At 37.1% G+C, this 16,833-nt stretch overlaps 1 protein-coding gene across 1 annotated transcript in view; it reads right to left on the bottom strand.

The window, feature by feature from the left end:
- KCNH8 (potassium voltage-gated channel subfamily H member 8) overlaps positions 1-16,833 on the bottom strand; it is a 191,313-nt gene that overhangs the window by 93,992 nt on the left and 80,488 nt on the right. Inside the window, exons 4-5 of the mRNA XM_063325153.1 lie at positions 4,971-5,098; positions 1,912-2,152 (exon numbers count right to left, since the gene is read on the bottom strand). Of these exons, the coding sequence (XP_063181223.1) occupies positions 1,912-2,152; positions 4,971-5,098 (369 nt within the window). The remainder of the gene's footprint in view (positions 1-1,911; positions 2,153-4,970; positions 5,099-16,833) is intronic.

Raw genomic sequence — 16,833 nt, 5'->3', positions numbered from 1 at the left:
TTCTCCAATCCATGATTACAGAGGTGTAATGCCTCAGTCCGTGATTACAGAGTTGTAATACAGCTGAAGGTCCCATCTCAGACAGATCTCCCCACTGACTTTCTGAGGTAGCAGCATCATAAAAAGAATTTTACTCAATGCTTCTCATTGACTTTTCCCAAAGCACGTAGATCATTCATCAAAGATGTGCTTGTCAGAGTCACAATGCAACAATGCCCTGAAACTTATGTTTAAATTTATGTATGCTGTCAATCTTACATATGTTCTGAGGCATATTCATTCAATATTTTAACAGACAAGGGACCATTGAGAGGTGACTATAAACACACTGTTTTCTTTAAATTCACTGCAGAGATTTAAACGCAGTATGAGCATGTCCCTAAAATACTCCATAAACATTTCCCCAGAGCCACAAATTTAAAAACAGATAATAGCTTTAGAAATAATTATTTTGGGCAAAATGGAGTCGTTATTGAAACTGTGGGGAAGGAATATTGGTACGCTACAATACAGCATTTGTGGTTATCAGTAACATAATTACGCAAAGTCTTCTCTAGTACTTTATACACTTTTCTTTGAATGTATTTAGCTACAAACGTAGTTAAGTTTCCTGAATGATAGACATAAATGTCTAGCCAGAAAACATGAAGTAAAATTTACAGAAAATCTTCTTCCTTTTATTATTCTTACCCAACCACTCTATTGATCATAGAGATACCATTGCTTTTGACTTACTGATATAAGAATTCTATATTTCCAGCAAAGGATATAAACAGAAAAGTAGCACTGAGCAGTACACCATCTGTCTTGCTTCAAACGACTACTACAGCACATAAATCAGTTAGATACAGATTACACTCTCTTGTGCTCAGATTCTAATAAACACATTCATAACACAAACCAGTAATCTACACCGGTGTGGGCTGGAGGATACAACCGTTATCAAAATATCTTAACCTTGAGTCTACTGTTTTTATAAAGACACCCAGGTAGATCAAGTGGAATTATTTTATTTTATATTCCTTAAAATGGGATGTGGAGTCATTTATGACTGACTACTGTCATAGCCTTGCTCTTTTTACATGACAAAAAATATTCCTCCATGATCTGCATTGCAGAACATGGGTTTGCTTGAGTATCATTCAATGATATCATCGCATATCATCACAGTGCTTGAGTATCATTCAGTGTGGATTGTGTGCATTAACATGAAAGAGTCCACCCAAATCTAACAGTGAGCATAAGAAAGGAAAATTAGACCTTAAAACTAATGAGAAATCAATGTCAAAAGGAGGAAACACAAATATTTATTCATCAAGGCCACATTTAGACATGACCTTGTCTTCCTTTTAATTCTTTAAAGGTATAAGAATTAAATGGATCATTGAAATAAAAAGTTTAGAGAACAGAGCAGATGGCAAGCTGTAACCTCTGCTTCTTAAATTCTATCCCAGTTGTCAGTATAGCATATTGATATTGTACATTTACATTATTGCAATGTGAGTTTTAATCTTATGTCATTAGTTTTTAAAATCTAGTGATGGTCAACTTATGGTTCATGGATTTCTAAGTATCTGCAAAAAGTAATAAAAAAAAAAGTACATTATGAACAACACTACAGTAATTTCAGGGCACACCCCTGCATCCATAGGGTAAAACAATGGTTTTCAATCTGCCTTACAGTCAAAGGTCCCTTTTGAGTAACAACAGGACTACCTGAATCAATTTAAAATTAAAAAAAAAAAATTAAAAATGTAATCTAAAGTTCAGATAAAAATCAAACTATACAGCTAAAATTTATTTTCTTTAAAATCATTATAGCAATGATTATTTCCTCTTCTATATTATGCATTCTGTGAAAACCTTAAATGTCAAAAGAGAGATCCCAAACAAACCCAAAACATATCTTACCGATGATAAAAAGAATTTCCACTGCAATGTCACTGACTGTTGTGCTTCGAGTTGTAGACAGCTCATCATGGCCAATAAAGCAGACATTGTAAGGTACAGTCACAGCAACATAAAACGTTGCCAGTAAAATAAGCCAGTCCCAGCCAGCTTTAAAAGTGCTAAAATGCAACAATATGAATTTGGACTTTTTTGCATCTGAAACTTTGTATTCTGGAAATGCTGGTTTATCTACAAAAACATTCTGAAAAAGAGAGAAAAAAATGAAATGAGACAAAACAATAATGTGATAATATATACGTATTTCTTCCAATGCAGCCTTTTGTTTTTTGTTTTTTTGTTTTTGTTTTTTTTTTAAAAAAAAGCATAAAGAATTATGATATACTCATATGCAGGCAAGAATGAATGTTAATTTTTTTCTAATGTAGTCCTCACGCTTATGTAGACAGATGGTTCTGTTGATGGAATAACTTTTGTGAATATTGGGGCAGGAAGAGGATTAATAAGGAACAGATTAAATAGAATCAGGAGGGGACTGAATCTGTCAAACTATTTCTTCCTCTGTTGGGTGAATTCTGATTTAACAGCAACATTTTCCTGCTGGACAGACAGGCTAAAGCTTTGTATACATAAGGACATAGTACTACAAATAGAAATAAACCTACAGAATTGGAATAGATAGTGCTGAAGACAAAACAACCTTCCTATACATATTTTAGAGCTGTGAGGAGGTTTTTTCCTCCAACTACAGCCTGGTCCTGTGGACTGAACAGCTGTTAGCAGTTGGAGCACCTCTCCTGGTTTAGTTTCATCTGAGGGAATACATTTCATGTGCCCGAGACTGCTACGAACCAAAGCACAATTAGTAGGAATAACTTTTTGATTCTCTTTAAAAATGCACTCCTGATCTAAATCAAAACACGGATGCAGACCCACCATAATATGGCTGCAGAACTGACTACCTTCATCATTAGACCGTACCTAGCATTGTCATGTGTGTTGAGTCTTTGTCATCTAACCAGCAAAGGTCTTTGCAACAAAGACTTCAGTCTTAAGCATCAGTTTTATAAATTCTTAGCTTTCTTCCTTCAGAGTTTTAACAAAAAAACCTACCCTCCTGAAAAGCAGCATGTGCTACATGGACTGTCTGGTATTACTTACCAACAAAGTTCTTGCTCACTGTCATTGTGCCCCTGGTTAATGCTGTTCCAGTAACGAAGAGCCTCACAGAACAATACTGTGTATTCAGCAAGCTAAGATTACTTCTGATCTTAAAGTTATTCACTATGAACATAAAAGACACCAACTGTGTGACAGCAGACTTAGTTACTTTTGCCTTGCCTGTGACAGCCTTTCTCTTTGTGTGTTTCTTTTGAAATACTAATGTCCTTGCCTTCTCCATTCTTGATTCTCATTCGTGAATCTTAGGGGCTGAATTCTGACTGTTGTTAGCATCAGCCCATTTTTAATCACAGAGAAGGAAACGCTCCTCTTAAGACTTCCAATTCATAGCTCTAAAAATCTATGCACTGAAGGTAGTGAATTAGTCTGACAATAAGTGTTTGAAACCAGTATGATAACACCTGCACTAGGATTTTGGCAGCACAGGAAAGTCACCAAAAGCTATTTAAAAGTCATTTTCCTAAAAAATGTTACTGTGCTATGAAAATATCACTGGAAGACCTGGTCATATTTGGCAGATTATTTTTTTTTGCATTTTTTCAACATTTAACATTTTTAAACATTTTTAGCTTTTAGACTTTTTTTAGCATTTAACATTTTTTAACATTTTTAGCTTTTTAACTTTTTTTTTAAAACGTTTAACGTCTTTTGACATTTAACATTTACATTCAATGGAAGTGACTGTTTGCCCTTTGAGGTATATACCAGCTGTGTATTTTCATGTCCTTAACCTATACCAAGTTTTTTCTGCTTTTAATTTCTAACGTAATACCGTCTGGGAGGATGTATCTGCACTGCTGCTTAATTTTGGTAACCAATAAAAGGAATATGTGCAGCAGCAGATCATATTTTCAAGGTGTTCATGATCTATATCCTTTGGCTACTTTTTCCATTGTCTGTCTTTCATCCTCCCCCTAACCATAAAAAAGGAAAAAAAAAAAAGATACTTTTCTTTTTGTGGCTCAAAGATTTCAGCTTTTTGATGCTAGTGATGTACAAACAAGAATCTAAATACTGTTCTGAGATTTAAAGAAAAACTGTTTCTTTTTGCTACCCCTCTTTCTAATAATTATAGGCACTCACCCTTGGAATAGGCTCAAAAATACTATTCTAGCAAATTTTTATATGTACATACTGATTTCACGTGCATTTCTAGTTTTCCTCTGCATCTCTGCATTAACTTTTCTCCTGAAACATAGTTCCACAGAGCAGGAGAGTTATTCTTTCTCCTGAGCATATTTCTTCAGAATATGCTGCTTTATTTTTGCCTTTGTCTATTGTTTGATTTGTTTCGTGCAACAGTCACGGGGTGTTTTATGAACTTACTTATTGAGTTCATAAATAATTACAAACTAAGAGAACACAGGAGTAATTTAAAGAACGGAACATTACTACTTCAATTAGGAAATGAAAACATAAATTTACTCTGCACAAAGTTGGAGGCATTCACATGAAAAGCTGCCTAAATGAAGTGTGACTTTCTGGAGCTTACACAGCATAGGCATTTTCAGTTAGAGCAATACCTTGAATTTTTTTCATTATTGTTTTGGCAAATAGTAATTATTGAAATGAAATAATTGGGATGGTAAGGTAAATTGGAACCTAAAATTAAGTTCCGAGAGACTTTATAATGTGGCTTTCCTGGGATTAAATAAATGTCTGTTTACAATATGGATAAATACACTGTCTGCTATCTGAAGTGTAACAAGTACTATAGCAGGCAGAACTGCACTTTCGTGAACTGCACTTTCCTCTTTTTGTTACCATAAAATTATGACGAGGACAATTCTCAGGTACCCACTGACATTTTACAGCACTTTTTAAGAAACAAATGACAGTACAAAGAGTACATTTTTGAAAAAGAGAAGAATTACACCTACATTATTAATTTTTAATTTGTTCTTCTCTCTTCTTTGTAGATGTCCAGAGATATGATAAAGGACAGCTCTACTTCGTCTTCGTGCTGACTCGAAATGTGACCCCGCTCTTCCTCTTCCTTTCCATTTTTCTGCAGAACAGAAGTGAGAGTTCAATAAACATCAGAAAATGGCACTTTAATCTTTGGGAGCTGAACCACTGACATTTTAGACCTTGGAAGAAATAGGTCTAGGTGTAAAGATTATACACACCTTTTCTTAGTTTTGCTTAATCTTTTGCAGTTAAGAAAACAAATCACTTTCCTGAAGGGATCACTGTAAAGTTTTAATTGTCAAATGCCTTCATGCAACTCAGAAACAATTAATTACAAAATATGATTTTATGGATAAGAAAAATGTACTCTTTAATGTTTCAGAAAATGAAATAGTGATTACTGACCAGAGGCAATCAAGGCTAGGAGTAACAACTTAAAATGTCCTTAAGGTGTTCCTACTCTCTCTCGTATTTCAGGGAAAGAATAATAAAAGCTCTCGTGGTGTCCTTTTAAAAACAAGGAATCTGACTTGCACTAGGCTTCCATTATGTCAGAACTTCTAATTTGCAAGCTTGCTCATTAGTAATATCCAGTTCTTACATTCATGTGTTTAGGTTTCTTTTCCCACCACATGGTCACTGGCATAATCACTTGACACATTCCTTGGTGACATGAAATCCATTAAGAGTGAAGACTGAACACTGTTTTGGAAAGGTTTGTGTTTTTTCCCTTGATTCAGATATCTGTAGTTGTCAATCATGGGATCAAATTTTGTTCTTGCTTATACAGCAATAAATTCAAAGTAACTCCAGTGACTCCAAAGGAATTACAGTGAATTGATGCCAGGCTAAATGAAAGCAGACATTTTGTGATGTGTCAGGATTAAGAAAAAAGGAATTATGGGAATAATGGAAGAAGCTGTCTGTCAAACAGGTTTAATTAAAGTCATTTCAATGCATACAAATTAAGGGGGAAAAAAATCCCAAAACCAATGAGCAGAGCCAGAAATTAACAACAAGCAAAATAGCTACATCTTAAAACCTGCCTTGAAAAGCAGGAAAGATTTGAATTGTAGAAGACTGATGTATTTTTGGCTCTACAACACAAAACCATACGTAACAAAAAGTGTAGGAAGCTAAACTTTCCAAACTTTTCAGTGAAGAATATTTCACGTAATTCATGCACAGGCCCTCTCCAGTTGAGGACTTTTTACATGTCAGTAAGGAGGAGAAGGGGGAAAAAAAAAAGGGGAAGGAAAAAACCTTTACACTGCAAAAGCAAATAGCTACTCGAAAACTGGAGGAGGCAGATGGAGAAGTCCATACTTCCCCATCTCCAACTTGGGTGCCTGCAGGTGGTTTAAAAAGCTACAACACATACAGGTGCCAGCTACAATGAAGAAAGGTAAAACAAAAGGGGCTATTTCTGAAAGTACTCAACTAAATGAATGTGGGGTTTTTTTAATTTTCATCTCTGAGTCATCGAACAATTTAAAACTCAAACTAAATTTTAAAAGCTTTCTGGAACTCAGGGTGAGAGCAGAGTGCTTATCTGTTTCTCTGAGCAAAAACGAATTTAAATCTATTGAATCAGGTCTTCCCTGTAGTATGGGACAGCTAGAATAGTCTGGTTTTGTCATACGACTTTGAAATTCTCATTAAAAATATTTACAGGCCTCTCTCTTCTTTCTCAACCTAAACTATCATGTTGGATGAGGCCATTCAGTTTACGCTTCTGCCTCCCAAAGTAGTCAACAACATATGCTTCAGATCTCCTATGAGGCAGGCTGAGAAAGTGGGCAAATACCTTGCCCAAGTTTCTGGCCAGAACACTTTTCAGGAGTCTTTAGCAAAGGCTTCATTCTGATGATGTCTCATATCTAATACCTCTCCATGTCCTTAGCCTACAAAGCAGGAGACAGTCCATCCTGGTAGGTGGTGGATGTAACAGCCTAGGTGATGTGATATGTTGTGAGACCCACACTGAACCGTGTTGCAGAAGGCAGGCACGGTGCCTTCAGATGGAATTTGAACACTTTCAGCATTGCCAGCAATACAAGGTTTTTCCTGTGTGGAAGCAGAGCTCTCTACCTCTCGTCAGCCTTGAAGACCTCGTTATCCCTCCTGGATCTCCTGTGTCTTTTTAAAGATATCCTTTGTGTAGCTCCTTTTTCCAGAATAACATGCAACTTTCAAGATGTGGATACACAATTTCTTGATCCAATAGCATAATAATGCCTTTAGTTTTTTTCTTAATGACTCCTAACCTCCTTTTTCTTGCATGCTGAGCACTGAGATGAAAGCTCTCCATAACCCCCTCTCTTTTCCAGAATGGCAATAATTACTATAGAGACAGTTGGTATATGTATATTTAGTTAAAGTTGTTTCTTTTTTCCTATACATTTATTGATATTGATTTTTCACTTTCTGTCCACTCGTTACATAAAAACAAATTCCTTATAAGATTTTCAATTTTATGTGCCAGCAGCCTCATAATGTTTTGCTTTAGATTGATCCCATCTCTCCTATGTAGGCCTAGCATTCCAGCCACTGAGAATTCTCTACTCATTAACCTTCTTAGGCTGTGGGGCTTCATACGGCACTTAGAATCATACTAGTTTCATATTTGCACAGAAAGCGACTTTCATCACATGTCGATTCCACTATTTGCAAAGGATTAATGCCACCTCTCTGTTAATATTGGAAGTCACTCAACTCCCAGAGACAGCAAAGCACGGATCAAAAAGGAAGGTGTGACATTCACTATGAAGTAATAATATTTTTCTTTTTAAACAAAAATGGTAACGATTTTTTATTGTAGTTATTAGCAGGGAGAAAAATATGATTTGCCTATGCAGATAAGATGCCATCGGACAATGCCAACAGTAGAGCACATGTCAACAGCTTATAACATAAATCAATTAATGACATTTATGAGTTCTTCTGCTTTTGATCTTCTCAGTCCTTTAGGAAAAGAGGCAATCCTGATCCTTAGTAAACTGCGTTGTTCACCAGGTGTGCCTTTTTATGTGTGCAATTATTGTCTGTGACTTTCATTCTTTTCCTGTCATACTCAGGTTTTTTACCCACTATTCTGAAGGAGACAGTTTATTTTTTATAAAAGCCCAGCTGTTTCTTTCTGGTTCTTAAAAAAATTTTAATTACCTGAAAGACTTGCTTTTGTTTTTCCATGGCTGATCTTAGCGAAAAGATACAATAATAAATCCAACCATAAACAGAAAGTCACTTGAAATACAGATGGTTTATTTTTACCCTGTGCTTAAAATCAGAAGGATTTCTCATCTCCCCAAATACTGTGAGAAATCATCGTTCTAAAAAAAGCTCAGATTTGGGGCTCTAACTCCTGGCGCTTCTACACACCCCTTCCCTTGTGATGATAATCCCTCCCCAAAAATAGCTGTTAAAAAGGATGCTTTGCAATTCAGTCTTAACTCCCCTTTTCTTTGATCAGAAAAGTGGTAATACATTTTTTAACTCTTCTTGCTGTCCTTCTGTGTTGTTTTCTCTTTCAAATGAGATTACATATAGTGCCACAATCATCCATGTGACAATCTCACAAGTCTTTTCTAAGAAAAGAAAGTAACAACACTCTGCCAATCTTAACATTAGTCTCATAACAGCTTAAAACTTCTTACAGTCTTGAAAGGAAAGGTTGCAGTAAAAGAAGTACAATCAGACACAAACGCCTTTGTAACTGTTGACTTTTCTGTCTGTGTTTTTATAAGAACACGAGGCATCAATCTTCCACTTAAAGTTAATAGAAAGTGGAGGCATAACTCTTTGCTTGTCCCTTTGGAAAAAAAAATAATCTACTGCTTAGGCATAAATCAGAAAAATAAAACTCAACAACTTCTAATAAGCTCTACTAGGTATACACTGCCCTAGCAATGCAAAAGAACTGTAAACTCAGCTTTACTGACCAAATTAAAACCAAATCTATGTCTGCTCTCCTTCAAAGCACATCAGAGTAGTCAGAGCATAGCATTGGATATAGTCCAGAGTACTTCATGGTTTATAATATTCTCACTCCCCAGATAAAGTATGATACATTTAAATCTTGAAATGTAAAATAAAGTGTTTAAGCATCAAATGGGAGACAAGACTCATACTGTTCTTTCAGTCATGAAGTTCAGGTGGTAACAAATAAAAGATACCACAAGCCCTTCCTCAGGCAGAGCCAGACCTGGAGGAGGGGTGCCCAGCACACGGTCGAGGGAGCCCACTGCAGCCTGCCAGCTCCCGGGGATCTTCCTTCTCAGGACAGCTGAGAGGGTGACAGGAACCGGCTCATGGCCCAGGAACTTTTCCACAGGCATGAGCAGGCTGCACCTGAATACCACCCTGCTCTTGTTCTAGGTCTGCAGCCCTGTAAGAAGTGCAGTCAAGATTCTTTTGTCCCTTTAATACAAGTCTTGAGAAACCCTTATCACTTGCATCATAAAGTAAGAAAAAACGCAGCAGAAAGTGTAATCTTTGCATAGACGCCTATGAATAGCCCACATACCATAAAATAAATACATAAAATAAATGATGTCTACAGAAAACACAATGGTACTGAATCACACACAGTATCATTAACACAAAATACATGTCATAGGCAGCCCTCAAAAAAAAACCCTACCCAAATCCCCAAAGGAGACAACTGGGGTAAAGCAATACAAAAGGGTTCTGAATGAACACAAAAAACCTCTTCAAAAACAGACTGCATGGAAGTCTGGTATGATTTTTTTTAGGCTTTTAAAAACCTTTAGCTAACTTTCAGATATTATTCTCTAGGGGACGGCACACCAGCAGTTGTCAATAAAGAGAAAATTGATAAAAGCCTGCTTTGGGATTAATGGCAGAATAAAAGCACTACCATGGGCAATAGGCTGCAGGAGGTCTGTTGGTTGTATGACACATTCTTTCTGTCAACAATAACCAAATACTCACAGAACTATTAGCTGTATGGTGGATCCAGGCTAGCCTCTAGCCATTTTTTTATTCTGTTAACTGATTAACTGATTCAATAAGAAGATGTACTTAATGCACGTACCATCTGAAAAACTGTAAACATTATTACAGAATATTTTTTAAAGGGAGCAATTTTACACAGAGTCAATTGTATGATTTTCATCACTTTAATATTGTGCCTTCAGAGAAAATTCAGCTTTGAACAGGCAGAGAAAAGCAGCAATAGCATACATTACTACTACTGTTTCATGGACGGAAAGATTTTAAATAGTGGTACGCTTATGAAATAAGAAACCCTTAGCCACATTTTGGGCTGCTGATTCTTCTTTCATTAAGAAAAAAAGGTTAGAGAGGAAAAGACACACAAAGACCAGAAGAAAGTATCTTTCTCCACCTTCATTTTGGTGGCTGATGGGTGTACGCTCCTAAATAAATAAATAAATCTGCTTTTTTGGATGCCAGTATTTGGGTCTATCTCATAAAATTCAGAATTGAAAAAAAAAAAAATCCAAGTAGACACACCTTTCTTCAACTACTTCTAACAGACTGAGATTCAGCAGAATAACTCCGAAGATGGATTGACTCTAAGGTATTTCCCCATCTATTAATACTATTGCCTTCTCTTAGGTTTTACCTAAAAAGTTACAGAATCTCTTATAATGAAGTAAATATTCCAAAACAAAAATAACTAAAAAAAACAATAATAACAAAAGAAAATAACAAAAATAATTTATTTACCAGCTTATTACTACACAATTAGAGAGAGTCATCTCACAAGAGGGAAAATCGTCATTTTTATTATGCCACCAAATTTGAAACGTTTTGATTGATTTCACTGAAGTGAGTGGTCATATATAGTTCTTACAGAACAAAATGTAGTGTTGAATTTACAGCTGGGTCATCACTTACTCTTTCAGCTGTTTTTTGATGTGACATTTATTTCCTGGAATAGGTTGTATTTCCCACAGTGAATGCTAGCTCATAGCAAAGTGATATGCTCATTTATCATCATGAACAAAAACATAACTGTAATAATACAGAGAATATTTAAAATATTTTTTAAAAAAGCCTAGAGTTTAAATATTTCCAATTATTTAAGTCACTGAGAAACTTTTTCTTTACTTCAACAAGTGCTCAGGTCTGTCTTTCTGTGCAAGGATGTAGTATTTAAGGACATAATCTCACTGAGCCTAAAGGTTTTCTTTTTTCCTTTAATTCCATTAATTCAGTCACATAATTTATTTACTAATATTTTGTTCTCCAGAATATTTAAGGAACATTATTTGCAATCCGATGAGTTCATAATTTCACAATCATTGAAAAAAGAGAAACAGATTTGCACAGAAGTTGACAGTAAAGTATAACCTTCCTCACTTAAGTGAAAATAGGAATATACACACCTGAATAATTTCTATCTTGTAATGAAGGCAAGTCTTTTCAAATTGAAGACTTGTTTTCTTAATATATTTATCTACAATTCAGAACAAGATCGGTCACCTATAAAAACGTTTTGTGGTCGATGAAACTTGTCCAGAGTTAAAACAGGGGGGAAAACGGCTTTTTAGAAACATTTAGAGAGCTAAGACATAGATAAGTACAAAAACCTATAATGTCTGTGTATATGTTTCATGTGGTCATTGAAACACTCAGAAAGTATCTCTGATTATCTCTCAAGGAATGAGATTTTCAGAGTACAAAAGCTACTGGTCATGAACCAAAACTGTTTTACAACCTTAATTATACAAGGTAGGATGGATGGTTGGCAGTTGTAAAACCGTCTTTGCTACAGCTAGGCAAAACTCACCTGTAATAGGTCTTAGTTGCTGAGTGTTTATAGGACCTCAGAGTTGTTCTGAGGAGCTACAATGTGAACCACATTCAGTATAACTGCAATTACAGGTGAATTCAGCAAATGGTCAAGTCCCTTTATTTGTGCTTCTGAACACAAAGTATATATGCAATATGCATTCTAGTCCTCATGGTCTCATTGTCAAGAAAATGTAAGACACCAGGCTGTTTCTAGGCCTGTGAAAGTCTTCAAAGACATTCCCTCCTTTTCAGATTTATTCAACAGAAATAAGACCTTTATGTACAAAGGCTTGCAAACGCTCTGCCTCCTCAAAAAAACATCCCTCTGCCCCTCAAAACGCCCTCAAAAAACCCACCTACCACACACACAACTCTGAAGAGCTCTTCTAATCGGCAAAGTACATACTAAACATATTCCCTGTTTCTTCCATGCTTTCTGTTGTCAATCTTACATGGCTGAGCTAGCAAACTCTGAAAGGAAAATCTGAATATATTTTCTACTAAGTCTGCCATCAACCTAGTCAAACAAACAGAAAAGCACCAAAATGACAACAAAAACAAAACAAAAAACCCCAAAAAACTTCCCTCCCTTCCCCAAATTTGATAACTTGGGTTCTAAGGAAAATATAGAGGTGATTGCAAAAGTTCATCTATGAACTCGTGAGTCAATGAACTATTTGGTTGCTAATGCGTATATTCTCTCACCCTTCCATGATATCCCAGAATACAGTCTGCTCCTCCGCATTGGCTCAAGAATCAGAATTTGCCTTTCTTTTTCTCATTTTCACTCCACATATACCATAAAGGACACTTTCCTCCTTGCCTGCAGAACATACCATGTGCCTCTCTGAGAGCTGCTGGAATGGAGCTGCCACTTGCATTTAATGCTTGGTAAAAAGCTAAAGCAACGGCCATAAAGATTGATACGTCTCTAAAGGTTCAACTTATTTGCTTGCATAAGAAGGTGAAAAGGGGAGAGGGAGAGCATCTATGTGCCGAAATGTATCTGCAGGAACAGGGAGTAGAAAGGCAGCTCTATTTTTGTCCCATAAGTGTTTACTCTCTCATGCATTGACCAGGAGGAGAGCAGTTTCTCTTTACTGAGGGCAGAAGAGACACAGACCCTTCCTACTTTGATGGTCAGCCAGGAGCAAAGTCATCCTAGAGAAGTAACCGAGTCATTGCAGAATAAATGTTTTCCAAACATGTTGTTCCTTTGGGCAGTGGGAAAGTTGGGATAAAACTGTGCTTGTATCCCACCTCCTCCATTGACAGAACTACATGGTGCCTCATGCATTCTGAAACAATTTTATCTGCTTTGAATACTGTACATCTAGGTGAGAGTATGTCCCCCCCTCTCAATATCCTGCCTCTTGGCAGGTGTAAGGAGCTTTAAAATGAAAAGTTACGCCCTGAATATTCACTGCTGTAGCTTGAGCAATCATGAAGTAGCTGAGACAGTAATTAATCAGAATAAATCAAAGTGCACATTGCAGAATTTCTTAGAAGCAGAGCCCATCTCAGCCCCCAACAGACAATTTTTACATGAAAATCTGGAATGCAAAATGTTTGGCACATGGTATTTCACTTCTGGCACCCTGAAAAGAACAACCCCTCCCTCTAACAAATGATGCATAATCAAAAACTGTTTTAATAGATATTTGTAGAGACTTAAGGATTAATAAGAAGCCAGAAAAAGCTAGCCAGTTAAATTGTAACACTGCTTCTTAGTTTAATCTGTGGTGGGAAAGGGTGTAGTCCAGTTTTTAATTCACATTATTACTGGGGTAAAAAGTGTCTTTGACAACAGGCAGGCCAACCTGGCAAGGAGGCCTTCAAACTAGGAACAAAATGGGGAGAAAACAATGGCCAACAAACAAGTGAGGAAGTGGTGAGGTGGGCTGATAACTGGCTGAACTGCTGGGCTCAGAAGGTTGTGATCCACTGCATGAAGTCCAGCTGAAAGCCACCCAATAGCATTATGACTTGGGGATTGATGCTATGGCAAATACTGTTTGTCTTCATTAATGACCTATAAAATGGGAAAAAGTGTTCTCTCAGAAAGTTTGCAGATGATACAACCTGGAAGCAAGGAATTGTTACTTCAGATGTTTGTGCTGCAAGAACATTCAGAAGGACCTTGACAGGCTGGAGAAATGAGGCAACAGGAACTTCACTGAGTTCCACAGAGGAAGCTGCAAAGTCCTGCAGCTGGGAGGAATAAATCCATGCACTAGGACAGGCTGGAGGCCAACCAGCTGGCAAGCAGTTTGCCAGGCAAGGACCTGAAGGTCCTGGTAGACGCAAAGTTTAACACGAACCAGCAATATGCCGTTGCGGCAAAGAACACCAACAGCATTGTGGTCTGCATTGGGAAAAGTGCTACCAGCAGGTTGAGGGAGATGATCCTTCCCCTCTACTACACTGGTAAGACACATCTGCAGTGCTGGGTCCAGGTCTGGGCTCCTAGTACAAGAGAAACATGGACATACTGGTGCAAATCCAGTAAAGGGCTGCAAAGATGATTAAGTGTTTGAAGCATTTGACATAGGAGGAGAGGCTGGGAGAGCTGGAACTTTTCAGCCTGGAGCAGAGAAGCCTCGGGGGGGAAGCTTATCAATGTGTATAAATACGTTATGGGGGGAGGTAAAGAAGACAAAGCCAGAATCTTCTCAGTGGTGCCCAGTGAAAGGACAAGAGGCAATGGGCACAACAATTAAATACATGAAATTCTGTTTAAATATAAGTAAAAGCTTTTTTGCTTTGTAAGCAGTCAAACACTGGAATGTGCTGCCCAGAGAAGTTGGGGAGTCTCCATCCTTCGTGATATTCAGCACACATCTGGACATGGTCCTGGGCAACCTGTTCTAGCTGACCCTCCTTTGAGTAGGGGGCACTGGAGTAGACAATCTCCAAAGATGCCTTCCCACCTCAACTATCATGTGATTCTGTGCTTACTATCTATTGTACACATTTTTTTTAATAATGCTGGAATAAAGTTGAGATAATCTGTCCTGAGATAATGTTTTCAAACAAAGAGCTAAAAATTTTCTCAAAGAAAAAACCAACAAATAGATTAGCAATGAAGGCTAAAGGAAACTTTTTGGAATGAGGGGAGTTCAACAGGGGAATTTTAACAGTGATTTCAACAGTAGAACTCCACGCCTATATAACCCAAATTATTACATATTTGCATACAGATTATTTAGAGATCTAAAAGTAGTCACCAACTAATTTAATTTCTTATTTCCCTGCCTGGATTCTTTTGATCTCACTAACTTCCAGCACATGTCCACATATATTATGGAAAGCTCATATGCAGAAATAGAAAAACACTGTCCCAGCCATACCATATGGGAGTCCAGATTTATCGTCTGGTATTTTCATTTTAATCAGTTTTCCCCCAAGAGGACAATGGAACTCCTTTACCAGTTTACCAAAATGTAGCTCATTGTAAGCTAGGATGCTAAAATAAATCTCCCATAAAACTGTTTAAGAAGCGGTTTCTGAAGGAATCATTGCGTTTATAAAAAAACCCTTTTCGTGTATATTGGAAAGGAAAGACCATCAATTTGATTAAAGAGCCCAAGTTTAGGAAGAAAAGTTGTTGAGTTGCTTTACACAACAGTAAATGATTATAGGTATTATTAAGCAGATGGAAAGCAGAGCATATTTCTACAATAAACCTACAGGTAGGGGAAACATGTATTGTTGAAAGGAAATTACCAATATTGAAAAGTTGAAGCCTCTAGGAACATTATGATTAAAAGGGGTGTGGGGCTGGGGGAGGAGGGTGGCAAATTAACGTAAAAAACACAAACGAACAAAAGAAGCCATATTAGAGTTGCTGACTGTCAAAGCACTTCTTAAAGTCTGCCACGCTTCTCAGGCATGTGTTTTTGCCTTTCTCATTTATGAAAGTCTTAGGAAAAAATCTGCTTTTCCCATTGACTGATAGGGCTGATTTCACTGGAAACTTTTATGCAGAAGAAGAACAGAAATAAATTCTCTTAAATTTGTATTTAGAATGAAGCATTCAAAAGAAAAGGTCACAGACGACATCTGACATTTGGGCTGGGTAAAGTGAATCAGGCAAAAAAGTGGACTTTTGCAAGGCACACTGGCGCAAAGGAGCAACTGAAGTTGTGTGAACAGATGAGATAAAATAGATAAGAGAAGGTCTGCAGAAATCGAAGAGGGTATCAACTCCTGAGATCTGCAAAAGTAAAAAGACAATCCACAAGAAAAGAGAGGCCATAAAACCAGGATATAAAGTTCATGAAGGTGTTATTGTGAAAGTACAAGGAGAAAAAGATTTTACAGAAGAAACAGATGGTATCAAAGGTAGGAAAGACAGAAGGAAGAATGAGCCTGGAGAAGACTGTTGGAGGCACAACCACTGAGATTGTATTACCATAGAGTCTTGGGGGAATGCCAGTGGCTCCAGGGATGACTTAGGAGAAAAGGAACACGAAGGAATTTTGTTAGATAAGCTTTCTAAGGGGTTTAGAAATTAAAGGGAGATGCAGTGTGTCTATTAATCTTCCATACAAATTATCAGTCTGTTCTGGGCAGAACAGAGAAGAGAGAGACCGAAACAAAAACATTTATACAACCTTGCATGGGCAGAAGAGTTTCACAGTGAGCATGTTTGTATCTAAGTTCTGCTTCCCTTACACAATCTAACGGCAAGAGATATGCCAAACAGGGAATAAATAACTGTGCGTAATGGCAATTATCTTATAGCAAGAGCTGGCTTTCAACTCCAAGTTTACAAGTTATCTGATTTTTGAAAGGACGAATTCAGTTATCTTTGAAAAAGTAAAATTATCTTTTTAGCAATAATCACGGAATCATGGAATCTTCAGAGTTGGAAGGGACCATTGAAAATAGCCTGGCTCCGTCTTCCTTAAACCCACGCTTTAGATACTTGTAAACATTAATCAGGTCCCCCCTCAACCTTCTCTTCTCCAGGCTAAAGAGTCCCAGCTCTTTCAGCCTTTCCTCATAAGGGGGATGCTCCAGTCCCTCAATCATCTTGGTTGCCCT

This window comes from Chroicocephalus ridibundus, chromosome 2 (assembly GCF_963924245.1).
Source record: "Chroicocephalus ridibundus chromosome 2, bChrRid1.1, whole genome shotgun sequence".
In the NCBI taxonomy this organism is placed as follows: domain Eukaryota; kingdom Metazoa; phylum Chordata; class Aves; order Charadriiformes; family Laridae; genus Chroicocephalus; species Chroicocephalus ridibundus.
This window is presented reverse-complemented; position numbering and strand designations above follow the sequence as displayed.